This window comes from Euleptes europaea, chromosome 16, assembly GCF_029931775.1.
Source record: "Euleptes europaea isolate rEulEur1 chromosome 16, rEulEur1.hap1, whole genome shotgun sequence".
In the NCBI taxonomy this organism is placed as follows: Eukaryota; Metazoa; Chordata; class Lepidosauria; order Squamata; family Sphaerodactylidae; genus Euleptes; species Euleptes europaea.
This window is the reverse complement of record NC_079327.1, coordinates 6940747-6968648: the sequence shown is the minus strand read 5'-3', so window position 1 is coordinate 6968648 and position 27902 is coordinate 6940747. Positions and strand designations below refer to the sequence as shown.

The 27902-nt window shown below is 46.1% G+C and overlaps 1 protein-coding gene across 4 annotated transcripts in view; it reads left to right on the top strand.

Moving 5' to 3' along the window:
- PCDH9 (protocadherin 9) overlaps positions 1–27902 on the top strand; it is a 770680-nt gene that overhangs the window by 468682 nt on the left and 274096 nt on the right. For 2 of the 4 annotated variants that reach the window (XM_056862105.1, XM_056862104.1), the window contains one exon: positions 20792–20867. In XM_056862105.1, the coding sequence (XP_056718083.1) occupies positions 20792–20867 (76 nt within the window). Of the gene's footprint in view, positions 1–20665; positions 20868–27902 lie in introns of all 4 variants that reach the window. The other 2 variants (XM_056862103.1, XM_056862102.1) reach the window with 1 other exon arrangement.

Below are 27902 nucleotides of genomic sequence, written 5' to 3'. Positions count from 1 at the left end.
CGCTCATGTGGAGGAGTGGGGAATCAAACCCGGTTCTCCAGATCAGAGTCCACCACTCCAAACCACCTCTTTTAACCAATACACCACGCTAAAAGAAAAGAAAAGAGAGAGGAAGGAAGGAAGGTTTTCAATTGGTATTTGAATTGTGCAATGCAGCAATATGATGCAGGATACTATATTTTCTGGTTTTGATGTCACACACAAAAATTAAAATAAAGGAGCAAAAAGAATAACGCATCTGTCTAAGAGCTGGTTCCCAAAATTTCATCACAATGTTGCAAAACTAAGCTACAGAAAGCAGCGAAAGTCTAAGGAGACGAAGACATGGAGTGATACTAACAGGAAGTGACTGATCAGCCTGAGGTCACCAGGAAGTTTTATCCCCCCACCCCCCCAAAAAAACCATACGTTCCACTTCTCAGACTTGCATAAAAGTGAATGGTTTGCACTCGATCCTAAAAATAGTTGTAAATTAAAGATCATGGTGCCAGTGGAGTAAAAACTGTCTCCTGCAATGAAAAAACAGTGATCTTGTGTGTGTGTGTGTGAGTGTTGTCAAGTCACAGATGACTTATGGTAATCCCTTATGGGGTTTTCAGGGCAAGAGACTAACAGATGCCACAAATTAAGGTACATATGCTATAGTAGCACAGGGAGAAGTGAACACATAAACTCATGAAGCTGCCTTATACTGAATCAGACCATCGGTCCATCAAAGTCAGTATTGTCTACTCAGACTGGCAGCGGCTCTCTAGAGTCTCAGGCAGGAGTCTTTCCCGTCACCTACTTGCCTAGTCCCTTTAACTGGAGATGCCGGGGATTGAACCTGGGACCTTCTGCGTGCCAAGCAGATGCTCTACCACTGAGCCACAGCCCCTCTGCACAGTTAGGAGAAAGCAGACGCATTTTGCCTTCCGCTTTCCTATTAATGGTCTTGGATGCATTTGTTTTAACCTATTCACAGAAATGTGAATTGTATTCACTGGTGGGTAAAAGTGTTGGGAACTAATTTTGGCAGCTCTCTTCCAGCCTTTTCATTAAAACTGGCAGAAGGGAATGCTGGTGCTATAGTTTTGCTCCTCCATAATGTCACACTCCTGCATCCTTGGAAAAGGGAGGCAAAGCTCAAAAGATCCCTCTCTGGGGAAACCATTGCCGCGAACGTCTCTCTGGAATTAGGCTCAGCTCTCCCCTACCTATTACCATCTAAGCAATGATACATAAGCAAGAAGACACTGTCCTTCAGAGTTACTCCTCTGATGATACCTGCCACAGCTGCTGGTGAAACGTCAGGAAAGAAAATACCAAGACCACGGTCACACAGCCCGGATAACCTACAAGAACCAAAGAATACCTACTCTTCTAAAATCTGAGTAAGTAACAAGAACTCTTTTGTTTTACTGGAATTGGAAGTCCCGAAGGAGTAGAAAAAAATATCTATAGAATCCATATCTCCCCATCTGAAGTTTGGATGACTCTGACAATTAAAAATATTGGATAAACCCGCAGGATCTTAATCAAATTGATCGGTGGATAGACATAACAATTGGGACCTTTTGAATGACGTTATAGCCACCAATCAGAAACTCAGAAGTGTAAAGGGGAGGGACGAGCAGATCCCCCCCCCACTTCTGGGAGGAGGCTTTTCTGAGTAAACAAATTTTCAAACCACGTCTTATCTGGAAGCATCAGCTATCGTCTGCCATCGCGAGAATACTACGGGATTTGAGACCGGATATGTGGCACCACTGTGTAACTGGCAAATACTTCCCAAGTTCCTAGGCAAAAGGAAGGAACGGCAGGCATGCGACCTTATATCCTGTCCCCCATAACACCACTTTACAACTCACAACATATACCTATCTGGATTTTACAAATTAAACCTCAACAAACTACCAGAAGTAGCAACCATGGAAAGTGAGACTAAATTCATGGATCGACTAGTCTCTCTGACAAACAATATCTATGAACTTGTCAATCGGAAACTGGATGTAATTTCGGGAGATCTCAAGGATATAAAAGACCGAATTATGACAATGAGATCAGAGATGAGAGAAGGAAGCTCCCCAAACGACAAACCATTAAAAGAAGAATTAAATTCTGTAAAGGAGATGGAGAGCTATGAAGGACTACCGAAGGATATACATCTGCAAGAAGAAATTGAACCAACCCAATTGACAACTATGGATATGAACATAAGAGACTTTGACATTTGTTTGTATGATTTACCTGATGAACTTTTCAAAGTTAACTGGGAAAATTTAAAAGGGCAAAAAGCTGGAAATACCGGGATTTTTCTTCTTGCCTTAGGGATGGAAGAAAACATACTGCAGATTTACTATCCCCCATCCATTTTTACAGAGGAAATTGCACTAACAACTTCCATGGATGCCCTTCGATGTTTAAAGCTACTGGGAAAAAGAGGAAGATGCTGGAAATTTAAGATAAAGGGACTGGGTCAAAGGGTTTAGTTTTTCTCGGGATTTAATTAAAGAGGACTGATTAAATGGCTTGGCTCTGACAAAAACAGAATAATTAATGGCATTAACATAACTGATACTTATTAGATATGTGGGAGAAATGGAGGAATCATAATGATATTCATTCTCAAAGGAAGTTAAAAATAATACTTATTATCTAATCCATTTTTATTATAAAATAGTGCTTTTTATTTCTGTTCTTCTTTCTTTTTTATTTTTCTTTTCTTTTTCTTTATTTGAATATAGTTAAATGAAATAGCAAATACTTAGATTACGAGTAATGTTAAATAAAGAAAAAAATCTTATAAACGTTTGTAACAATATTAGGATTAGAATCTTAAACAAAGGAGGTTACAAGTAGATGACAAGATTGAGGGAGGTGTAGGGGAAGTCTTTATATTTTATTTTTTATCTATATATGTATGTATTTTCAACAATTGTTTATTAGAATTTATACTCTGATGTTTACCTATATTGATTGTTGAATACCTTGTCTAATTAATATAGAAAAATAATTTTAAAAAATAAAAAAAAAAGATCCCCCTCTGGTAAAACAGTTTTAATTAGTAAATAATCCTGGCGAGTCACATTCAAAGCAAATCCTACTTAAGCGCGCCACGGCGGGAATTCCATTCACACTTGCTTTTTGATTTCTCAGTGACTGGGCTAAGGCATTTCCTTTCTGGAAGGGTTTTGTCACAGGGTTAATGCAGGGATGGGGAACCTCAGGCCCCCGAGGACATTTTTTGTGGCCCTCGGGAGCTCCAGGGCCCTGCCACGGAGGGGCAAGGCAGGGCAGCCCTTCTTGAGGGTGTTCCTGGGGCCACGGCTTGCAGGTGCGCTCCGGCGCCCTTTGGACCTCCTCTCACCAACTGACGGCTGTTGGTCGGTGAGAGGAGGAGGAGGGATGCTTCCCCCAAGGCTGCCCCCTATAGCCTCCAGGGCACACTGTAAGCCCCTCTCGCTGCCTGTCGGCTGTTGAGCAGCGAAAGGGAGGGGGGAAAGAGGCCCACTGCTCCCGGTGGCACAGCATGCGTGCAGGAGCCGTTCGGGTTTCGGGGGGCCTTTGGTAGACTCTGGGGGGGGAGGGCATGGAGCCTGGGGCCAGGTCATGTGGGGCCGGCATGTGTGTGTGTGGGGGGGAAAGGCTTTTCTCTCTCCCTCTCTTTCTGTCTCTTTCTTTGTCTGGCTCCCTGTGCCCCCCTGGCGCCTCGTTTGCTCGGGTCCACCGCTGGCTGCCCTCCCTCCTGGGAGGGGGGAGGACCGTGGGAGCGTGGATGCCCTCCAGGCCTCCCCTGGGGTTACCAACCTCCAGGTGGTGGCCGGAGACATGGCAACCCTAGCCTCTCCCCCCCACACTTGGAGATCTACACCTGGTATGGCCCCTGAATGATGTTATAAATGTGCAAATGGCCCTTGGCAGGAAAAAGGTTCCCCACCCCTGATGTAATGGATAATTTGTATAACTGGAATGACTTGCTACCCCACCAATTGATAGCCTTCTATTCTTGCAGCATGTGGATCATTTCCAGATAAAAAGTTTTTTTTTTAAAGTAAATTGCCATTACAAAAATTTAGGCTACCCTGTCTACCTTATCAGGTATTTCTTGAAGTTTCCAAAAACTCAAACCAAAACATTCACATGCTTGAATTGGGATTGCATATACCCTATGCCTGGGGAAATTGCTTGTAAATTGCTCCATGTGGAATGGCTGAAGTTTAAGCAATCCTCTGTTTAAAAGAGTTTCTTAATTCGATCTCAAGTCCGCCACTTTCTGCTGCCATTATTTAATTCGACTGTATGTAGAAATTTTCATTAACGTGGTACGGTCACATCATCGAGACTCAAAGGTTTCTTTTAGCTCCTGTAATGCAGATCTTTTTTTAAAAAACATTTTGTCTGATGTTGTATGCTATAAACAATGCTTGGGATACAGTTCAACAGTGATGAGAGACAGCACGGTGTAGTGGGTAGATTGAGGATCTTGGAAAGCCAGGTTCATATCCCCACTCTGGCACTAAAACCAGCAGGGCGGCCTTGAGTCAATCACTTTCTCTCTTTCGGCCTAACCTACCTCATGGGGTAGTTTTTGTGCAGACAAAATGGCAGAGGAGAACATAATATTGGAGCTGCTTTTGATCCCCAGAGGTTAAAAATGCAGGGTGTAAATATCTGTCTGGCTAGCTGGCTGTACATCTGTCCGTCTAATGTCTTAAAAACTAACACAATTTCTGGCTGGGTATGAGCTTTCATAAGCCACAGCTCACTTCTTCAGATACTTCTTCTGTATCTGAAGAAGTGAGCTGTGAAGCTCATATCCTGCCAGAAACTGTGTTAGTCTTTAAGACAGACAGACGGACAGACAGATGGACAGACAGACAGACAGACGGACAGACAGATGGACAGACAGACAGACAGGCTTTGAGCATCTGCTTGGCATGCAGAAGGTCCCAGGTTCAATCCCCAGCATCTCCAGTTAAAGGGACGAGACAAGCAGGAGGTGAGGTGTGAAAGACCTCTGCCTGAGACCCTGGAGAGCCGCTGCTGGCCTGAGTAGAGGATACTGACTTTGATGGACCAAGGGTCTGATTCACTATAAGGCAGCTTCATGGGTTCATGGGTTCAGGGCCAATCCTGCTTAGCTTGCGAGATATGAGGAGATCGGGGTAGCCTGGGCCATCCCGTCCGGGGCCAAGCCTGCCCTCGTGATGAGAAATTTCCTGGAATTTTCCTTTTCAACGAAAGTTTCTGTTCTTGGGAAGCTGGCTTCTGCACACAGCGCACATTTCCACATTTGCATGTGCAGCCTTGCAGTGCGCCATACCCCTGGCTACAAATTGCTTTTAATCAGCAGCAGTCAGAGCTTCGGCGTCGAGACTCCTGATGGGAACGCGACTTTGGTTGCTGCTTCTTCTACCCCTTCCGAGTCTTAATTTGTTTTGCCAACATGTCGGCTTCTCTGGCACACCTGCCTTCCTCTTCCACGCACGCTGGTTCCTCTCCTGGAATCGCTTGTGAGCAGCTTGCCGCCGAGAGCCTGATTACAAAGTTAGCGGAGCCTGGGCGCAATTACTTCAGCTCTATAGCCCTTGCGCAGTAAACCGAGTGTTAATTGTTTCCCCGGTTTTTGCGACAATAATAGAGAGGGGGCGGGGGAGACCGAAGCGATCGGCCTTGTAGTTAAAACAGCAGAAAATAAAGACGTTTGCTCTGATTAATCACCGCAATATGAAATTAAAGGCAGTCGTGAGGAAACGTACTTGGGATTGTTTGCCCGATGCCAGCAAAACTTGCCGCTTGTAGAGTGCTGAAGAACTGATAATCGGAGAGATGGCTCAGCAGAAGCATTTGTCACATCTGTTTTCTTGCAACTGACAGGGATGCGGCGAGGCAGTTTTCTTCCTGGAGGAAAGTATGACGGCTCCCGTCGCCATGTGTTCGAGGTTCTCTGTGCTTACTGCTGGTTTACAAGATGCACAAGTACGGCTCGGATTCTTCCAGAGCCTGTTTGCTGGAAATATTGGCATTAATGCCAGACATCCCAGTTGCCTGCAGCTGAAAGGCAGAAACATACTAGTTGGTTCCGTCCCCCAGTAGGATTGCCAACTCCAAGTTGGGAAATTCCTGGAGATTTGGGGGTGGAGCCTAATGGAGGGGAGGGTTTGGGCAGGGAATGGACCTCAGTGGGGTATTTTTGTGTGTGTGCCATTAAGTCATAGCTGACTTATGGTGACCCCATGGGACATTGAAGAAAGCTGATAGGAAGAAAGTAGATTCCTTTGAAATGCGGTGTTGGAGGAGAGTGTTACGGATACCGGTGGACTGCCAAAACAAACAAACAAACAAAAACAAACCAGTGACCAAATCAAGCCTGGACTGACCCTAGAAGCTAAAATGACTAAACTGAGGCCATTGTATTTTGGTCACATTATGAGAAGACAAGAGTCACTGGAAAAGACAGTCATGCTAGGAAAAGTTGAGGGCAGCAGGAAAAGAGGAAGATCCAACATGAGATGGATTGACTCTATAAAGGAAGTCACAGCCCTCAGTTTGGAAGACCTGAGCGAAGCTGTTAAAGGTAGGACACTTTGGAGGACTTTGATTCATGGGGTTGCCATGAGTCAGAAGCGACTTGATGGCACTTAGCACACACACATGGGATTTTCAAGGCAAGAGATATTCAGAGGTGGTTTGCCATTGCCTGCCTCCATGTCAGGACACTAGTATTCCTTGGTAGACTCCCATCCAAGTACTAAATGGGCCGACCCTACTTAGCTTCTGAGATCTGACGAGATCAGGCAATCCTGGGGCTATCCAGGTCAGGACTAGTGAAGGTATAATGTTATAGAGTCCACCTTCCAAAGAAGCCATTTTCTCCAGGGGAACTGAGCTCTGTCATCTGGAGATCAGTTGACATTCTGGGAGATCTCCAGGCCTCACGTGGAGGCTGACCATCCTACCTCCAGGTCGCATATGTATAAGATCCTGTTTTCTTAGGGACACACACACACATGAACACATGAAGCTGCCTTATACTGCATCAAACCATTGGTCCATAAAGGGCTGTAATGTCTACTTGAACTGGCAGCAGCTCTCCATCAAGTCACAGCTGACTTATGGCACCCCCATTGGGGTTTCAAGGCAAGAGAAATTGAGAAGTGGCTTGCCATTGGCTGCCTCTGGGTAGCAACCCAGGACTTCCCTGATGGTCTCCCATCAAAATACTGTCCAGGGCCAACACTGCTTAGCCTCTGAGACCTGATGAGATCAGGTTAGACTGAGCAATCCAAGTCAGGGCAAAAAAAAAAAAAAAAGACAAAAATGGGTTGGAGCAGAAAGTTGTCAACCAAGGGTTTTTATTTTGTTTTGATGAAACCAAAGTGTAATAGAAGAAGAAGAAGAAGAAGAAGAAGAATTGGTTTTTATACCCTGGTTTTCTCTACCTTTAAGGTCTCAAACCAGCTTACAATTGCCTTCCCTTCCCCACAGCGGACACCGTGTGAGGTAGGTGGGGCTGGGAGAGTTCTGAGAAAATTGTGACTGGCCCAAGGCCCCCCGGCAGGCTTCATGTGGTGGAGTGGAGAAACCAACCTGGTTCACCAGCTTAGATTCTGCCCCTCTTAACCACTACAGCATGCTGGTGTCTCCACAGGTTCTCCATTCTTTTGCTTGCACTTTCCTTGCACATAGGAACATAATAATTAAAAAAGCCCTGCTGGATCAGACCAAAGTCTATCTAGTCCAGCATTCTGTTCACACAGTGGCCAACCAGGTGCCTCCAGGAAGCCCACAAACAAGACGACTGCAGCAGCACCATCCTGCCTGTGCTCCACAGCACCTTTTGGAACAAACCCTTTTACCTTTCCAGGGGAAGGAAACTAGACAGATGTTATATGTTCATCTTTTGCTAAAGTCGTCTGTCATTTTTTATTTAACTTAGAAACTCAACATCATAAATGTTTGAAAAGGGCTGGTTGTCTGGCCTGGCCCTTAGTTTCCATTGCTGACGTTTCAGGCCGGCGTTCCATATGGCCCTGCTTCCTTAAAGGTATGTGTCTGTCAGACCAGGCTGGTGTTTTCCTGTTCCCCAGCAGAGTGTCGGCGGCCAGGTGTTTGAAACTGCTGAGTTCCTTGTCAAATTGTGCTAGTGAGTAAAAGTCTGAGCAGAGTTGTTTAAAAATCGGCATGATGGTTTGGTTGTGTAACTTTCAGAGAGTGGTGCCAGGGAATGTGCATACCCCAGTCATCAGTGAGTGCTAGTCATCTCACCAAAAATCAAGAGATTAGAGCACATCTGTCTTCTGCTTTCTTTCCATCTGTCAGTTCAGGGCATACTCTCGATCACATTTTTTCCCCTCCCCTGTTTCTTGTAAGTGTTTGGCTTTTTCGTTATGAAATTAACTTTGTGGCATTTCATTCTATTTTTCCCCCTTTCTTTCTTGAAATCTCCCAGTGTAGAAAGGGGACATCAAGATATTTCGGGTAAATTGCCCTTAAATTTATGTTTTCTATGCCTTAATGTAGAGGGGAGGGGACAAGGGCATAGCTTTTTGAGGAGATTATATACTACACATGCTTAGGGTTGCCAGGTCCCTCTTCGCAACTGGCGGGAGGTTTTTGGGACGGAGCCTGAAGAAGGCAAGGTTTTGGAAGGGGAGGGACTTCAATATCATAGAGTCCAATGGCCAAAGTGGCCATTTTCTACAGGTGAACTGATCTCTATGGGCTGGAGATCAGTTGTAATAGCAGAAGATCTCCGGCTAGTACCTGGAGGTTGGCAACCCTACACATGTGGAAGATTCCCAGGCTGAAGATGAGCAAGATGGACTGGATCTAGACTCAGTAGAAGCAATTTCTGTTTCTTCACACAATGCATAGTTACATGGTGGAACTCCCTGGCCCAGGATGTGGTGATGGCTACCAACTTGGAAGGCTTTAAGAGGGGAGTGGACATGTTCATGGAGGAGAGGGCTATCCATGGCTACTAGTAAAATGGTTACTAGTTATGATGCATACCTATTAGCTCCACTATCAGAGGAGCAGGCCTATTATATTAGGTGCCAAAATGGAACACAGGCAGGATAAGGCAGGCCCATTGCAAGCATCCATGGGAAAATGAGTTTTCCCATGACTCTTTGGAGAAGAAGCGGCCATTATAGACCGTGAAAAATCTTTTTAAATTCTCCTTGCGAGGGAGGGCATTTTTTGAGGTAGAGTCACCAAATTTGCAGCATAGTTTCAAGAGACTCTCCTTGCATGAACCCCAAAGTTTTGTAAAGTTTGGGATAGGGGGTCAGATTTTATGGTGTCCAGAAGGGGTCACCCCCTCCTCCATAGAGAAGTATGCTAAAGTTTACAATGCTTTTTAATGGAGGAGGGGGGCGACCCCTTCCAGACCCCATAAAATGGACCCCCTGACCCAATCGTCACCAAACTTTGGAGTTCATGCAAGGAGAGTTCCTTGAAGCTACCCCGAAATTTTGGGAACCCTACCTCCAAAAATGCCCCCCCCCCGAGCTCATTAAAAAATTCCCATAGGGGAAAGACAGGGGAAAGCTGAAGCTGAAAAAAGCCAAATACCTATTCAGCTGATTTGGTGATCGGCTATCCAGCTTTGGCTTTCTTCCTAAGTTTTGGTGTTCGGTTAAACCAACACCCGAATATTGCCAAAACAGCTGATTTCGGGTTTATTTTTGGTTTGGGTTTATTGATATGCACGACCCTAATTCCAGCACATTTAAGCCCTCTAATTGTCTGTGTTACCCATTTTAACATAGAAAAAAATAAAGATTAGGGTTGCGAACTCTGGGTTTGGAAATACCTGGAGATTTGAGGATGGAGGGGAGGTGGGGTTATGGGAGGGGAGGGACCTCGTTAGGGTATAACGCCATACAGCCCACCTTCCAAAGCAGCCATTTTTTCTCCAGGTGAAATGGAACAATTGTTTGAAATAAACAGATAATAAATAAGAAAGCAATCTAGGTAGTCTGGAAATCAGCTGTAATCCTGGGAGGTCTGCAGCCCCCACCTGGAGAATGGTAACCCTAATAAAGAGACAGCTGTGTACTTCTAGTTTTTCCCCCCATAGCAAAGTTAAAAATAGTTGTCAAAATCTTGATTATGTAGCTGCATCTTGGGAGAGAATGAGCAGCATCTGCTTTTGCCTCCTGTGCAGAAAAGGAACTTCTTCTCTTGGGCTTCCTCAGAAGGAGGCTATAGATACCTGCATTTTAAAATATACCAGCCTGCTTACAGGTCCCGGGGAAAACAGCTCCCATTTTCGTATCTGTGATCTGTCAAAGTCAAAGATCAGACCAGGAGCCGGGCTACCTCCTCTGTGTACTTTGTCAACCTGTGAAGCCCGAGATAAGATGACTTCAACAAACATTAAGTTCAGTGATATATTCTGCGGAGAGATAACACCTTAAATCCCGAAGCGCCATCATTTTTTTTATTTGCTTCCATCTGTCACCTTAAGACATGTTGCAGATCAGAATTCTTTTTGATAGGGGAAATATTTGATTTCATCATATTGAAGCTAAGTTGGCACAATTTTCTTTAAAAGTTTCTAGGTAGACTCCCCACCCCACCTCACTAACAAACTAAAGATGAGCCAGCGTGGTGTAGTGGTTGTTTGGAGAGGTGGACTCTACTCTGGAGAACCAGGTTTGATACCCCACTCCTCCACATGAGCTGCGGTCTCTAATCTGGTGAACCGAGTTGGTTTTCCCCACTCCTCCACATGAAACCAGCTGGGTGACTTTGGGCTAGTCACAGCTCTCTTAGAGCTCTCTCAGCCCTACCTATCTCACAGGGTGTCTGTTGTTGGGAGGGGAAGGGAACGTGATTGTAAGCTGGTTTGATTCTTCCTTAAGTGGTAGAGAAAGTCAGCATATAAAAAACAGCTCTTCTTCTTCTTCTTCCTCTTCTTCTAGAACCTGGACACGCTGATCAGTTCTCAATGGTATCCAGCTTGCTTGGCCTTGCATTGGGCAAGTATCTTATGTAGGCTGGCCGGAGCCCTGAAGAATTTGGGCAGTGGGCAGTCCAATGACCAGATGGCAGAATGAGAGAGTGCAGTAGAGTTATCCAGCAACAAGGACTGAAGACAAGCCTCAGTTCTAGGCATTTCCCATTAGACATTGGATCAGGCCTCTAGTGTACCTAGAGTTGCAGTAGAGAATGCAGTAGAATCACCAGGCTAGTACCTGGAGGTTGGCAACCCTAGCCTGATGGAACATCTCAGTCTTACATGCCCTGCGGAACCGCATCAGAAACTTCTTGTGATGGGATCCCATAATCTAGATGCTAAAACTGCAAAGTCTTGGTGCTTGGGCTGGGTCTAGGGTTGCCAGCCTCCAGCTGGTGGCTGGAGATCTTTTGCTGTTACAGTTGATCTTCAGGCAACAGAGATCAGCTCACCTGGAGAAAATAGCCGCTTTGGCAGTTGGACTCTATGGCATTGAAGTCCCTCCCCTCTCCAAATCCCGCCCTCTTCAGGCTCCACCCCCAAAATCTCCAGGTATTTCCCAACCCGGAGCTGGCAACTGTAGCTGCGTCTTAACAAGCAGGAAGTTGGAGGTAAAGAAGGCATTCCTTGACCCAAATGATCACAGTTCTCGGAAGCCACACATTCTTTGCCCAGCAGTAGAATAAAATCTTCCTTGTGCTCCAGCTGTTGAAAGTCACTGGGATGGTTCGGACGCGACTGACTCCAGGTGTAGAGTCTGTGAGTCGTTTTCTTAAAGCTAGTTTGGCGTAATGGACTTAAACTGTTTGCATTAAGCCCGGGTAAGTCGCATGTAGCGCATGATGTACTGAGTTAGCCACATTATCTTTGACAAACCATGTCCACTTTCTGCTTTTCCAGGTTGGCTCCATTTATCTAAGCTGACAGCTGTGGTGTCTGTGGTATTAGGAAATGTATGGCTGCCTTCTAGAAGCATAGCATGTTACAAAAGCTTATCCTCAAAGGGCAGCCCCGATGCCGCCGCCACTTTTTTTGAGCTCTCAGGAGAAGGCATGACTGATGACTCAGAATTAATTGTAACCCAGTGAGGTGTCAGTGACAGATATCCATTACACGCGCTAGTAGTTGTGTGCAGGAGGCAATTTTCTAATGTACTATTCCCCTTCCAGCAGCTCTCAATTGAAGCTCTTAAAGACAACAACGATAACAACCACAAGCCACACAATTCCGCTCTGCATGAAGATGGAGCAAATCTCTCCAGTGTTGTTTCGAACATGGCGCACCAAGCCGCCCCAGAACCTAGGTCCCTCCTGGCAACAGGGTGGGGATTCCTAGACTGGCACTGCGGCGACATCACCAGCGAAGTAAATACATCACTTCCAGGGCATCCCGGAAGTGATGTCAGCAGTATCATCGCTGCGACACCGGCCTAGGCTGTAACACCATGCTGCCGATAAGACACTCCCCCCCACCGGCCAGCTGATCAGTGGCAGGGGGCAGCGATTGGGAGCAGGGGATGTCCCACCCCTGGCGAGGGCCTGGCATCCCTGCCAGAACCAGGGAACATAACCAAATTTGCACATTCGGGCCTAAATTCTTATAGATCTGTGGTCAGCTGATTTAACTTCCGTGGAACCCTTAGATCTGTGCATCTACTCCCCAGCCGTTCATCCCTAAAACTTTCCCATCAGCGCTGCACACCAGACCCTTCAGCAGCGCAAAACAGTGTCTGCCTTTCTGTTCTTAAGCATCAAGTGATCTAACTCCTCTCGTACTTCTGCATAAGAGCAAAAATAAATGTTTTGATTCTTGAAAGATATACTTGTCTTAAGACGCAACGGTTCCAGGTCTTACCTGGAACCCGATTGGGTGAGCCGGGCTGCGGTAGGAAGCGCAGGAGGTTCGTGAGGGTGGGCGGCAAGTTCTCCGCGGACCCGCGGCCACTGCTCGGTTGTTCAACCGGTCTTCGGGCCAGGCCGCTCCTGTCCAATCAGCTCTGGCCCAGGGGGTTTGAAAGGCCAATGGGAGCAAGCAGGGACGGGGTGGTGCAGATGGGTTTTTAGATGACCAGGGAAAAATTTTCCCTCCGGTCTGTCTTTGTAAGATCTAAAGGGAGGCAGCTGGCTGGGAGGCTTCAATTGGCTGCTGGGTTTCGTCCCCTCCCTCCCTCCCACCCAATAGTTTATGGGTTATTGTTATGCTGTCACAACTTGGGCAGATGAGCATTTGGGCTGGATTCATTTTGAGGAGGAAAGCGGCCTGCGTGCCCCTTTCCTCTGCATTCGGGGACCCCAATAAGGGATTTTGGTAAGTGGCCTGGTAGGACACACCCAACTAGGTGGGGTGTCTCCGAAGGCCTCCTCCCAAGTGGCAGGGGAACCATCGAGTGTCTCACGTCCGGGTGGCATCCTGACGCTGCCGTCCTTAACCACTCCCAGTGGGACCGCTGGGACTGGATTTGCACATCAGGCCGCATTGGGGTCGGCTGACATTAATGGATCCAGCCCATATGCTGCGCCAAGGCAATACAGCTGTTATAATAAATAAAGAAGTTGTGGCCATTCCGTTCCAAGAACTTGTTAGAGCGTTTATTGGGTTGTGGGTTTATAGTTAGTGTCAGATAAGAGCGGAGCTTCCCTCACAATGCTAGCCCTGGATCAGCAACTATGTACTATTTGTATTTGGGTGCCCCCATCATCTGAGGCAAGACTGGTGGCAACCTGAGAAAGGGCCTTCTTGGTCATGGCACCAAAACTTTGGAACTCTCTCCCCAAGTGAAGGCTATTTTTCTCCCTTTTGTTTGCTGTTTCCCCACTAATTGTTACCGACTTTCCTCCCTGGTTGGGTCGCTATGTCTGTTTGTGTGTTTATTTGTTTTATAAAATTGTTTTAAATATTTTATGTACATTTTATTTTTAAAGTTGTTTTCGTGTCTTAACGTTTTAACATCGAAATGTTTTGATGGTTGTTGCCTGTTTTCAGGGAAAGATGGCACAGAAATATTTTAAATGCATTGGGGGGTTATGACCACATTAGGGATGCACAAGGATGCATTTGGGGGGATTTGTTTTAATTTCTGTACATAGTTGGAAAGATCTTTGTTTGTCCTGCTTATTTTCTCTGGCAAATTCCTCTCTCTCTTTTGCTGTTTAAATTAATCATGTTTGTGTTTATGATTTTTGTGCAATTGACATGCAAACGGGTGTCACTTCTAATGAGAAAAGCTTGTATCCTTCCACTCCAATAAACAAAGTTTTAAGCCTTCCTCCAAATTAAGTGGTTCTTCTGCCAAGGGACCGGCCACCTGAGCGGGAGAGATGCTCAGGGTTGCCAACCTCCAGGTACTAGCTGGAGATCTCCTGCTATTACAACTGATCTCCAGCAAATATAAATCAGTTTCCCTGGAGAAAATGTCTGCTTTGGCGACTGGACTCTGTGGCATTGAAGTCCTTCCCTTCCCCAAACCCTGCCCTCCTCAGGCTCCACCCCAAAAATCTCTCGCTGGTGGCGAAGAGGTACCTGGCAACCCTAGAGATGCTCCTTAGCCTGGAGAAACAGACTCCAGCCTAAGGTAGGACACCGTCCCAAATTTCTGTCCAATGTCAGTTGTATAAGTGAGAGAAAGGACAGCTGCAGTTAGAGTTGCCAGGTCCCTCTTCACAAGCGGCAGGAGGTTTTTGGGGTGGAGCCTGAGGAGGGTGGGTTTGGAGAGGGGAGGGGCTTCAATGCCATAGAGTCCAATGGCCAAAGCAGCCATTTTCTCCACCTGAACTGATCTCTATCGGCTGGAGATCAGTTGTAATAGCAGGAGAGCTCCAGCTAGTACCTGGAGGTTGGCAACCCTAGCTGCAGTTCCATTCCAAGTGTGGCGAAACCATAAACTTCAACTTTCAAAGTGAACCAGAGTTGTAAACAAATTCAATATTATCGTTAGGTAGAAGTAACGGGCTTTAACTTTTTATCGAGGGTCTCAGTAGAACAGGAGTTATATAACACGGGTTAGGTGTTTGCCTGATCGTTGGTTGTAATACTTTTAAACTCGTAATATTTTGAAAACTATTATTATGCACCCAGGCCAATATTCTACACAGCTTTTTATCTGAAGCCAAGTACCCAATTTTGAGCAGGGAAATTGTCTCATTTTCTTAACCCAGTCTTTTAAAAGAGGAAAGTAAATTCAGGTGGAAGTAGGGATGCCAACCTCCAGGTACTAGCTGGAAATCTCCTGCTATTACAACTGATCTCCAGCCGATAGAGATCAGTTCACCTGGAGAAAAAATGGCCACTTTGGCAACTGGACCCTATGGCATTGAAGTCCCTCCCCTCCCCAAACCCCACCCTCCTCAGGCTCTGCCCCAATAAGCCTCCCGCCGGTAGCGAAGAGGGACCTGGCAACCCTAGGTGGAAGCTAGATTTGCCAACCTACAGGCAGGGTGTAGAGATCTCCCAGAATGACAACTGATCTCCAGCCGATAGAGATCAGCTCACCTGGAGAAAATGGCCGCTTTGGCAATCAGACTCTATGCTTTGGGTTGGAGAGGGATTTCTAATGCCATAGAGTCCACCTTCCAAAGTGGCCATTTTCTCCAGGTGATCTGTATCGCCTGGAGTTCAGCTGTAATAGCGGGAGATGATCTCCAGCCACCACCTGGAGGTTGGCAACCCTAATGGCATCTTAGCATTCTACCTCTGCATCATGTGCCCAAATGAACATGAAATGCATCTCTTTGCTTCATGCTGCTGTATATTTGCAAACATTAAAAATTAAATATAGACATGTTCGGTGTGAGCTGGCGAGATAGTCTTGTGTTGTGTGCTGGAGAGAGGGAAATGTGTATGGAGTTAGTCTGCTTCCGCCCCCACCCCAGACCTACTTACAAAGAGATTTTATTTTGAAAAGTTTCAGAGCCAAAGTGAGTTTAACATATAATAGGACAGAGGGAAATAGAACCAGAGGACACTGTGGGAAATTTCCTAATGAATGATGGTATGAACAGTCTGAGATATACTTCCTGAGGACCTTGGATAAAGAGCAGCACACACATTTCATGGATAAATGGGCAAGATTTAGTTGTATGCATGCATTTGTTGGTCCCCTTCTGTTGCTGTTTTCCTCCAGCGGGTGATAGGCTTGCCAACCTCCATGTATTGCCTGGAGATCTCCTGCTATTACAACTGATCTCTAGCCGACAGATGACCGTAGTTGGCACATGGGGACAAATACCCTGCTGAGGTCCCTCACCTCCTCAAACCTCGTCCCCTTCAGACTCCACCCCTCAAATCTCCAGTAATTTCCTCACCCAGAGCTGGCAACCCTAGCTCCTAAGGTCTCAGAAAGATGGACGTTGTTTAGAACTGGCAAACACGGCCCAGTGTCCCAGGCCGTTTAGGTACGGCTGTTCCCTCGTGTTCCCCCCTCCAACTACTTCGGGGCTTTGCTTTGAGTACGCTTGCATTTTCTGACCATCACAGGTCACCTCGCTCTCCCTGCACATTTCTGTGTGTTTTGTCCACATTTTCTGGATTTGTGTTTAGCCAGCATCCAGAAAACGTGGGAAAAACACCTGGAAACACACGGGGAGAGTAAGGTGACCTCTGATGGTCGGCAAATGCAAGCATAATCAAAGCAAAGCTCCCCCCAAGTAGTCGGTGGGGTGACCGCGAAGAAACAGCCATGCATAAATGGCCCTAGAGTCATCCTTTTAACAACTCTAGGATTCAGGGCTTGGTCTGTCTGAGAAGCCTGCATTCTGTCCACCATGTGATGTGGCTCTCTACTAACCGGTCCCGATCTTGCTCTGTCGAGCGGCTCTGCTTCAGAAATGTCCCCCGCCGCCCCTGCAGCTCTCTTTACGTGAACAGTTTGGGTCGTCAAGTGTTTGAAACCCAAGGTTAATCATAATGTACACGGAGGGCCACATCCCATTAGATAAAAGCCTGCTACCTTTTACACAAGGGCCGTGCCCTCCTAGATTGCCAAGGGCATGTGCTCTGTTAAAGAAAGCTAACAGAGCTGAATACTAAAGGGATTTTCAGCAGCAGTTCCCCCCCCCCCCCGTTTCTTTATCCTCGCATGAATCCCGCATCTCAGCTCGAGCGAGTGACGAGGAGCAGAGCATAAACCACCTAGAAGTTCTGTCATATTCCAGATGCCTGGCTCCCAGCTAGGGTTGCCAGCTCCAGGCTGGGAAATACCTGGAGATTTTAGGGGCAGAGCCTGAGGAGGGCGGGGTTTGGGAAGGAGAGGGAGTTCAATGCCATAGACTCAATTGGACTCTATGGCATTGAAGTCCCTCCCCAAACCCCTCCCTCTTCAGGCTTTGTCCCCAAAACCTCCTGCTGGTGGCGAAGAGGGACCTGGCAACCCTACATTTGCGCCATGCTCCCCTCTTGCTCATAAAATGTCACAGCCATTTCCCCCCTTATTCTGCAGTACAATGAGCACATTCCCATTGGTAAGATTTGTAATCTTTGTGCTGCGACTAATTAAATGGGTATAATCACAATTTGTGTCGATAAATAGGACTCTCGTTATGAAATAGCTTCATGTTGGCTGTCTTGTGACATTTAGATGAATTTGCAATAATTTGTTTCTGAAGCAACATTTGGCGTGTGCCTCCGCCACAGATGGCAAGAAGCACGGCCCCTCTCTGTCTCTCTCCCTTTTGACCTATAAATATCCACTGGGGGGGGGGTTGAATCCACCCTTTCCCCCCTTTTTTAAAGAGTTCATTTTTAGCATTTAATCACAACAGAAAAGCAGACTTTTAAAAAACTTCACAGTTAAGCCAAATTATTAGATCAGTTGCTACTAGGGTTGCCAACCTCCAGGTAATAGCTGGAGATCTCCTGCTATTACAACTGATCTCCAGCCGATAGAGATCACGTCACCTGGAGAAAATGGCCGCTTTGGCCATTGGACTCTATGGCATTGAAGTCCTTCCTCTCCCCAAACCCCGCCCTCTTCAGGCTTCACCCCCAAAACTTCCCGCCGGTGGCCAAGAGGGACCTGGCAAACCTACCTGGCAAACCTAGTTGCTACTGATTTCATTTAGCATCGGACCTATTACTCAGGATCAGCGATACTTTAAATGATTGCCTGCCATATCCAGATGCAAAAGCAGATGCCAATGTAGGGCACATGACCCAGTATTAAGACTTGAAAGTCCCACTAGTATCAGTAGAAGGACATTCTTCATTCTCTGTCACTAAAACTGAGGTGGCCTTGAAGTCCTTAAATCATTGCTGGATGGTGGCTGACAGTTGCCAACTCCAGGCTGGGAAATTCCTGAAAATTTAGGTATGTCTTCTAGGGAGGACTGGGTTTGGAGCAGTGACCTCGGCAGGGCATAATGCTATAGAGTCCACCCTCCAAAGCAGCCATTTTCTCCAGGGGAACCGAGCTGCGTAGTCTGAAGATCCCTTGTAATCAGGGTTGTCAGCTCTGGGTTGGGAAATACCTTAATATTTTGGGGGTGGAGCCTGAGGAGGACGGGGTTTGGAGAGGGGTGGGACTCCAGTGCCACAGAGTCCAGTTGCCAAAGCGGCCATTCTCTCCAGGTGAACTGATATCTATTGGCTACAAATGATAACAGCAGGGGAACTGATCTCTGTCGGCTGGAAATCAGTTGTAATAGCAGGAGATCTCCAGCTAATACCTGGAGGCTGGCAACCCTAATTCTGTGGGTCATGGGACCTGCCTGGACAAAAGCCATGTGTAGGATTGCCAACCTCCAGGTAGTAGCAGGAGATCTCCTGCTATTACAACTGATCTCCAGCCGATAGAGATCAGTTCACCTGGAGAAAATGGCCACGTTGGCAATTGGACTCTATGGCATTGAAGTCCCTCCCCTCCCCAAACCCCACCCTCCTCAGGCTCCACCCCAAAAACCTCCCGCCGGTGGCAAACAAGGATCTGGCAACCCTATCTGTGTGTCGGTTCTTGTAGGTTATCCGGGCTGTGTGACCGTGGTCTTGGTATTTTCTTTCCTGACGTTTCGCCAGCAGCTGTGGCCGGCATCTTCAGAGGAGTAACACTGAAGGACAGCTGTGGCAGGCATCTTCAGAGGACTAACACTGAAGGACAGTTGCCTGCGACAGCTGCTGGCGAAACGTCAGGAAAGAAAATATCAAGACCACGGTCACACAGCCCGGATGACCTAATAGAACCAATCAAGTCTGACCGTGAAAGCCTTCGACAATAGTCTATCTGTGCGTCTTTGTGACGGCTGAAAATGTTAATGGGCTTTCAGAGGAGGCATTCAAATGTAAGATTTATTTTTAAGAAACACAGAATTGACAGGGTGGGCCCAAGTCCAAGCATCGAAGGCAGTGAATGAGTTTCCCTGGATGCGGCCTTCGCCGATACAGCTACATTGCAAAACATAATAATTACCGGGACTAAATCCCGGTAATTATTATGTTTTAGACGTCAGCAGTCTGGGTACATTTCTGAAGGATTTGAAGCTATTAGCTCAAATCCTTCCCAAATGAACGGGGAAATCAATTACGTTCCCGGTTTCCTGTTTTGCGGCGCGTTGGGTGTTGAGCCAAAGGATCTTGCCCACTGAGGCCCCGTGCAAATTTCACCTCAGCGTAAGGCTGGAATTGATTTCCTGAGCTTCAGGCGCATTAATTCTTGTGTTTTTTAAAAGGCTCAAATGTGGAAATTATTAGCGTTAGCTGACTCCCCAATTGAGGGAGATAAAGCAAGGAGTTAGATTAGATTAGATTGTACCTCTTTACTTGCTTGTTAGGAGGAAATTTATTTCACTTTGCGGGCAAAACAGATGTAGATAAATACTCGGGTATCTTATTAAGAAGGAAGGGGAGATGACATCTTGCTAATTCAATAGTCAGAATATAAAATATAAAATGACATCCCCGCCCCCAGTCTTTTGTGAAGTGTTACCTTTCTACTGTGAACTGGTACTTGACTTGCTAAGAGACTTTGGGATTAAGAGAGCAATCCTAAACATAGCAATCCTGCTTAGTTAGAAAGATCCGGCTATACCATGTTGCCTTCCCACCTATGCAATAGGGATTCTATTAAATGTTGTTCTGGTGGTGCTCTGGTGCTCTGACATCTTTTCTGTTGAAAATCTGAAGTGACATCATGAGGCACTCTAGGATTTGCTAAGACTGTGTTTTTACCATGGAGTTTTCACCGGAAGTGGTGTCAATCACGCTGGTGTGCCAGTCCCTAAAAGCTTCTGGGGGCAGGAAATGGGGGTGCTTGCTGGCATTGTGGTGCTCTGTTTTCACCGGAGGTTTTCACCGGAAGTGATGTCAGTCACACTGGCATGCTGGTCCTATTCAATGTTTGTGTGTGTGCTTGCAATTGCCTTCCTTTGCAGAGTCTTCCTTGGTGGCCTCCCTTCCACGTATCAATCCTGTTTAGCTAGCAAGATCAGGCTATACCGTGCCGCCTTCCTTCCCACCTATGCAATAGGGATTCTATTAAATGTTATTCATATCAGTTGTTACAAATATTAAATAGGTACAGTGGGAGGATATGTGAAGTTTCCATGATAGCCTCTTGCCTTCTTTTCTGGGGTGCTCTTAAAACGATGGTACGTGATGGGGAGGAAAAAATATCTTGGATGCAATAAAAGTGCAAGAGAGAAAGCATATATATCTATATATATTTTAAATGAGAGTGGTCCTAGTCGAAAGAAGAGCACTAATCCGCGTATCCTGTGCTCTTCTTTGTAGTCCCAGCGCCGTGTTACATTTCACCTCCCCGATGGCTCGCAAGAAAGCTGCAGTGACAGTGGTCTAGGAGATCATGAGCCTGTGGGTAGTGGCACCCTGATCTCACACCCTCTCCCTCTGGTTCAGCCGCAGGACGAATTCTACGACCAGGCCTCACCGGACAAGAGGACCGAAGCTGACGGCAACTCCGACCCCAACTCTGGTGAGTGGCGCGAACCGGCCCGGCCTCCTCCTCGCCTCGCAGACTGGTGACCCTTGCTTTCCTGTGACTCGAGAGATTGCGCGTGTGTACGTGATAAATCTGTGCATTAGGCGGCGTAGGAAGCGGCGTGAAATGGCCCACAAGACAATCATGGCGGAGAATTAACGAAGTGTGAAGAGAGTGAAGCCAGCTGCTGTACGGGAAAGATCATTCAGTTGTCAGCGCATTTATGAATCTTGCATTTCGAGATAATTATTTTATGTGTTGTGGTTATTAAAGGTACTTCCACAAGTGATGGCAGGAACCCATTTCCCCCCTTAAGACTCTCTCTTTCAGCTAATGAATAAGATTTTTTTCTGATATGTAATATGGAAAGCAGCCTGTTTTAATGCAAATAGTTCCCCCTCTTGGTTCTGAAGCCCTGCTCATATATTTGGGGTGTAAAAAGTGTAAGTAAATACGGGAATGTCCTCACAGATGATTTTTTACCAAATCCAGAATCGCTTCTGGAAATGTGCAAATGCTCTCCTGTGTTTCCTTGGTCTCCTTTATAATTTCAGCCTTCTATAGATTCTCTGCAGTGCAAGAGTTAAGTTGCTGGGTAGTAGAATGTGTTGTGGGTATAAGGGACCACTTCTCCACTGGACCTGTGGAAGACCTTCCCACTCATCCCCAGGTGCTATGAAGTCCAGCCTCAGACTGTCATCCAGGGCACGGAACGGGGACGAGGGAAATTCAAACAAAAGACGTGAAATTACCCTAAGGCAGGAATCCTAAGCACACTTACTCATGAGTAGGTCCTGCTTAATGCAATGGGATTTACTCATGATAAACCTGCTTGCTATCATGCGACTCCTCTTCCTAATACACACTGCAAAACTGGGTTTTAAGTAATGTTGTGCATTTGACAAGCCTCTAGGTCGATACCTTTTCCAGTAGATCGTCAAAAGTGAATCAAAACTGGGTGTCTATCGCATTGACAATTGATGTTCTTTGATTCCATTAATATGAGACATCTAGCAGAAAATGGATTGTTTTAGCAAAAGGTTAAGAGAAACTTTGCAGCAGAAGCTTAATTCCATTCCATGTCTTAAAGCATTGTTGGTATTTATCATATCTATAGGCTGGGACATATGCACAATATGTTCTTTTCAAAGTGCAATAGATGGCCATTGCCAAGGTTGCATCCAAACGTCCTCGGTTATTGCACTATAGTTGTGCTATAGCGGTAATTCACAGCTGGATTTTCCTGTGTGGACAAGGCAATCAATTTCCAAATGATTGCTATAGTGCAACGAAAGCATAGTATTCAAGAACATGTGGTTGCAGTCTCCTTACTCGTGACCTTCAGTGGTCTTCTCTGGTGAGCGGGGGGAACCCCTCTAACGCACTAAGTCTCTGAGTTGTACAAATGGTACAATCACGGGATGGGAAATTTGACACGGAGATGCTGATCCCATGATGAATCCAATGTCTAGACGAGCAATACTTAAAACAGCGATCCATTGAAATGGGAACTCTGCTTGGAACGTTGTGGTTACCTCACCAAAGAAAGAGTTAAATTGCTAGAATGACACCTTTACCTTTGGACGTGATGGTCCCAGTTAGCATACTGCCTCAACCACTGTGAGTGAAATCAGTAACAGGATCAGAAGCAAGAATCTCTCTCCATTTACTGTCTGCGTTTCATGAAGCTACTAAATGGGAGAGCTTCTGCATTAAAGAGAGGATACCAAATGTGCCATGTAAAATGAATTAGAACATGTAATATTAATCACAAATGATGGATTCTTTGCTAATATAGACTCTGCTAAGAGAATAATCTGGGTGGACAGGTGCTTTTGCATTGCATTAGAGTACATCTGGCAAAAGGAAAGAGAACTTCCTCATTTTTTAAGGTTTGGTACCCTTGATACACATCTGGAAATGTCATACAGAGTATCAGAGGGAAAGGGGCTACAATGGCATGTGAATTTATGGACATTCCCCCCTTTTCCCATCATATATACTCTTCAAACCTATGCTGACTTTATTGTTTGGATTGCCAGGTCCCCTCTTACCTTCGACGGGGGGGGGGGATTTATTTCTGTTGTGGCTGAGGAGAGTGGAAACCATAAAGTTTTTGGAGGTTTTTGGAGGTGTATTTCTGAAAATGGCTGAAGTCCCGACCATTTCATCAGCGTGCTGAAAGGGACTGTGTAAATTGTTTCTGCATGGTGTTTTGAAGGGAAATAACTTTTATTGTGTGATCCGGTCCTTACAATGGCTACTACCAGGGCCTTGCATGAACTCTGTTTTTAAAATGCTTGTTAACCTTGAAAGACAAGACATGTGATACCTGCAGTGTTGCCATATCCCCATCCCCAGCAACCAGTTTGGGTGGGGGGACTAACTGGCAATGAGGGAAGTCTGAGCCCAGCCTCATGACAATGTAGCCTATGACGCAGCGACATCACTTCTGGGAACATCGGAAGTGATGTCATCATAGTGCTAGCAACACAGGACGCTCTAGTATGTGGGCACAAACTCTATGGTAGACGTCATTTTTAACATAAACTTTTTACCCAAATGCTAGTGTGCCCCCACTGCTATGCTGGGCTAGGCCGGCCCCCACTGCTAATAAGTCCCCCCACCGGCCAGCTTCAGTGGGGACTCGGCCGCCCTAAGTTACCCATCCCTCATTCTTTCCTGATTCCCTGCGTGGCTGGGAACTTCAATTTCTTACAATGTCTATTTCATTTCATTCATTTAAAATATTTACACCAGAATTTCAATGCGGTGGCATATAAAAATTAATAAAACGGTCATAAAATATTAATAAAGCTTGTTGGGTTCTAACATCGGGCAATGTGTCCTGTGTCTTGCGGAACCTCATGCAACAACATAGTTTTGCCATTGCCACAGTCCTGTTTTTTTTTTTTTTTTATTGCAACAGGCAAGCTACCCTTCTAGAGAGATATATCTATATCAATGTATTTAATTTATGTTACTTTGGTGCTATAATAATAAAACAACAATATTAACAGTTGTAATGGGTTTAATTTGTTCTTCTGTGTATGGAAATAATCCAAACGCCATCTTTCTGTTTTTTTGGTCTTCTCTTAGATGTCCTCTTGGATCTTTACCATTAGGATTTGTTTGTTGTAGACAATTTCTATTCAAAATATTGTAAAAGGCTTTCACCGTCAGAGTTCATTGGTTCTTGTAGGTTATCCGGGCTGTGTGACCGTGGTCTTGGTATTTTCTTTCCTGACGTTTCGCCAGCAGCTGCCCAAGACCACGGTCACACAGCCCGGATAACCTACAAGAACCAATTTCTATTCAGTTTCTCTGTTTTACAAACAAGCACTCTACGCAGTTTGCATGAGTAATGTTTTAGGGTTTCTGTGTGTGTGTGTGTGTGTGTGTGTGTGTGTGTGTGTGTGTGTGTGTGAGAGAGAGAGAGAGAGAGAGAGAGAGAGAGAGAGAGAGAGAGAGAGAGAGAGAGAGAGAGAGAGAGAGAGAGATGAAAATACTATCTTCTTTTTTGAAGCAAATAGGAATATTTGTTTCTAATCTCAGCACTCTTTTGTGGCAGCAGAGCTTTGCAAGTGTTTAAATTTCCAGCCCAGCTAACTCTGCCGTCTGCCTTTTAAATGCCTCACTTTCATATATTGTGTCCTTCGTGATTCGAGCGCTTTGCCCCCTTCCGAGAACAATTTGGGTGCTTTGTTTCTAGGTTTGCGAGAATCATTGCTTTATTTTTATTTTTGTACACAATCTTGCGGCCAGCGTTTCCTGACATGGGTATTTTGCTTCTGAAATGAAGCTTAGTACTCCATCTTCAGAAGCCGGCTGTGTTCGAGAACGAGTTAAATGTTCTCCGGGCTTAATGAACCAGTGCGCTGGAGAGATGCATTGTTACACTTTCCGAGTGTTGCCAGTCTACAAAGAGACAAGATACAATTACCCCAGCCTAATGAAAAAGCATGCACAGTGAGAGAAAATTCATCCAGCTAATCTTGAAGCCAGCCATCTCTCACGCTGGGAGAGATTGAAAGAGAGATATTTTGAACGTTCGCTTTATTATCCGCACATTGCTATCCTGTTGATTAAGGTACCATTCATACTTACCTTTGTTTCTGGAGTTGGTTTCGGCAATAAGTAACACCTATGGGCACATTGTGTTTAATCCCGATGTTAATGATGCTCCAGGAATCGTGATGTGAGCACAGTTCTGTTACATTATCTGTTACGTATTTGTTTTTTTCTTACTCTCACTTTTCTTCCAGAGAGCCAAGAAATTGTCTACGACTCTCCATGCTTCCATTTAATCCTCATGACAGACGTGTAAGACGAGACTGGGAGTAGCTGACTGGCCCAGGATAGGGTTGCCAACTGCCCATCAACTGCCAATCAACTAGGCTGCCCGCTGACCAGCTGATGGTCAGTGGACAGAAGTAGAAAGCAGGGAATGCTCCAGCCTCCCTTTCCAAACTGCATGTCCCATGGGTCCCGATCTGGCTTGCAGCCTGGAGGAGGCAAGAGCCCTCCTCCTAGCCCTGCTGTGTGCGGGCTCTGATCTCTCAGAGCATGCACGCAGCAGGGCGTTGAAGGCTCAAGCCTCCCTTTCCAAGCTGCATGCCAGATGGCTCCCAATCTGGCTTGCAGCTTGGAGGAGGTGACAGCCCTCCTCCTAGCCCTGATGTGTGCGCGCTGCACCGGAAGTGGAATCAGGAGCATGCAGGAATCCTTCCACCCATCCCCGCCCATAAGAAGCTCCCGCCCAAGGTAAGTGGGGACCTGGCAACCCTAGCCCAGGACCACCCAACAAGGCTAACAACTAGGGTTGCCTTAGGAAACCAGCGGGAGCTTTCTGGGGCTGGGGCGATATGACCCTGAAGTGATGCAAATGCTCTAGCAGTCACCTCCAAAAACTCTATGGTTTCCATAGAGTTTTCAGGGGAGAGTGCTAGAGTGTCTGTGTCACTTCCGGGTTTACCTAGAGGTTATGATCGCTCACCCCCTTCAGCTGGCCCTCTTCCGCCCACCGGCCAGTTGAGAGTCGGCAGGCAGCCCGGTTGAATGATTGGCTGAGTCCGAACTTGACCTTGGGCCTCTGAAATCCTTGGACCCCTTAGTAGGTAATGCAAAAGACCTCCACCTGAGACTCTGGAGAGCCTCTGCCAGTCCAAGTAGACAATTCTTATCTAGGTAGACCAAGGGTCTGAGTAGGGTTGCCAACCTCCAGGTAGTAGCTGGAGATCTCCTGCTATTACAACTGATATCCAGCCAATAGAGATCAGTTCACCTGGAGAAAATGGACTATATGGCACTGACTTTGGCAATTGGACTATATGGCACTGAAATCCCTTCCCTCCCCAAACTGCTCCCTCCTTAGGCTTCACCTCCCAAACCTCCCACCAGTGGCGAAGAGGGACCTGGCAACCCTACACACATGAACCTGCCTTTTACTGAATCAGACCCTTGGTCCATCCAAGTCAGTCTTGTCTGCTCAGACTGGCAGCAGCTCTCCAGGGTCTCAGGCAGAGGGGTCTTTTACATCACCTACTTGCCTGGTCCCTTTAACTGGAGATGCCGGGGATTGAACCTGGGACCTTCTGCTTGCCAAACAGATGCTCTACAAACTGAGCCACGGCCCCTACCAATAATAGCTGGAGATCGCCTGCTATTACAACTGATCTCCAGCCTATAGAGATCGCACTCTATGGCATTGAAGTCCCTCCTCTCCCCTAAACCCGCCCTCCTCAGGCTCTGCCCAAAAAACCTCCTGCCGGTGGGGAAGAGGGACCTGGCAACCCTAGGTCTGACTCAGAAGTAGGGTTGCCAACTACAGGTAGGGAAATTCCTGGAGATTTGGGGGCAGAGCCTGGGGAGGGCAGTGCTGGGAGAGGGAGTTCAGCAGGGATGTGATGCTAAGGAGTCCACTTTCAAAATCTGTCATTTACTACAGGGGAACCGAACTCTGCAGTTTGTTGGTCAGTTGCAATTCCAAGGAGATCCTGGCCTAGGGTTGCCAGTAGTGTAAGAGTCCCTTAGTATTAGTAGGGTTGCCAGTTCCCTCTTCACCATTGACAGGAGGTTATTGGGGTGGAGCCTGAGGAGGGTGGGGTTTGGGGAGGGGAGGGATTTCAATGCCATAGAGTCCAATTGCCAAAGCGGCCATTTTTCTCCAGGGGAAATGATCTCTATTGGCTGGAGATCTCCAGCTAGTACCTGGGGGTTGGCAACCCTAGTGGGAGGCCACTAAAGACGTTCACAGTTGCTATTTAGAGGCGGGCAGTGGCAAACCGTCTCTTGCTTCGAAAACCCTACAGGATCACCATAGGCCAGCTGAGTCTTGACCACACTGAAAAAAGAAATGTTGAAGCTAAGCACAAGTTTAATTAATTCCTACCAAGAATTAATATGTAATGTATATTTAAACATAACAGCACACACACACACACCATGTCCCTTAAAGCAAAGACCAGCATTAGATGAAGTACCCAGCTGAATTTTAAAGATCGTTTCAAGCTGCTATATTAAGGGAATGGTTTCATAATTCATTACCGTGTTAAAATCAGCAATTCTCTATTCTTGGAATTGGTGTTCAAGGGCTGTCTAAAATAACTTATCCTTCTTCTTTTTTTTAGTTTTACCCTCAAACACACAAGAAGTTTCCAGATAAGTGTAGCTAATAATAACCACATTTTATTAAACCTCATGCTACTATGGTTCAGTATAATATCAGGAACGGTATATACTGTAACAATCCACTAAAGTTTCAAATATATTTGTAGCTAAATCAAGTTTCCTCTCCCCACCAACCAAACAAGCAAACAACCTTGTCTTAAAATGAAATTTGAACTCTTAATAAAAGAAGGATGGGCTAGGTCATTGTTTCCATTAAAAAATAACTACAACCCCTTAAAAGAAATTAAAAATATAGCAACACCGGTGGCTAGTCTATACAAACACATAAATTGTGGAATTCCCTGCCCCAGGATGTGTGGATGGCTGCCAACTTGGAAGTCTTTAAGAGGGAAGTGGACA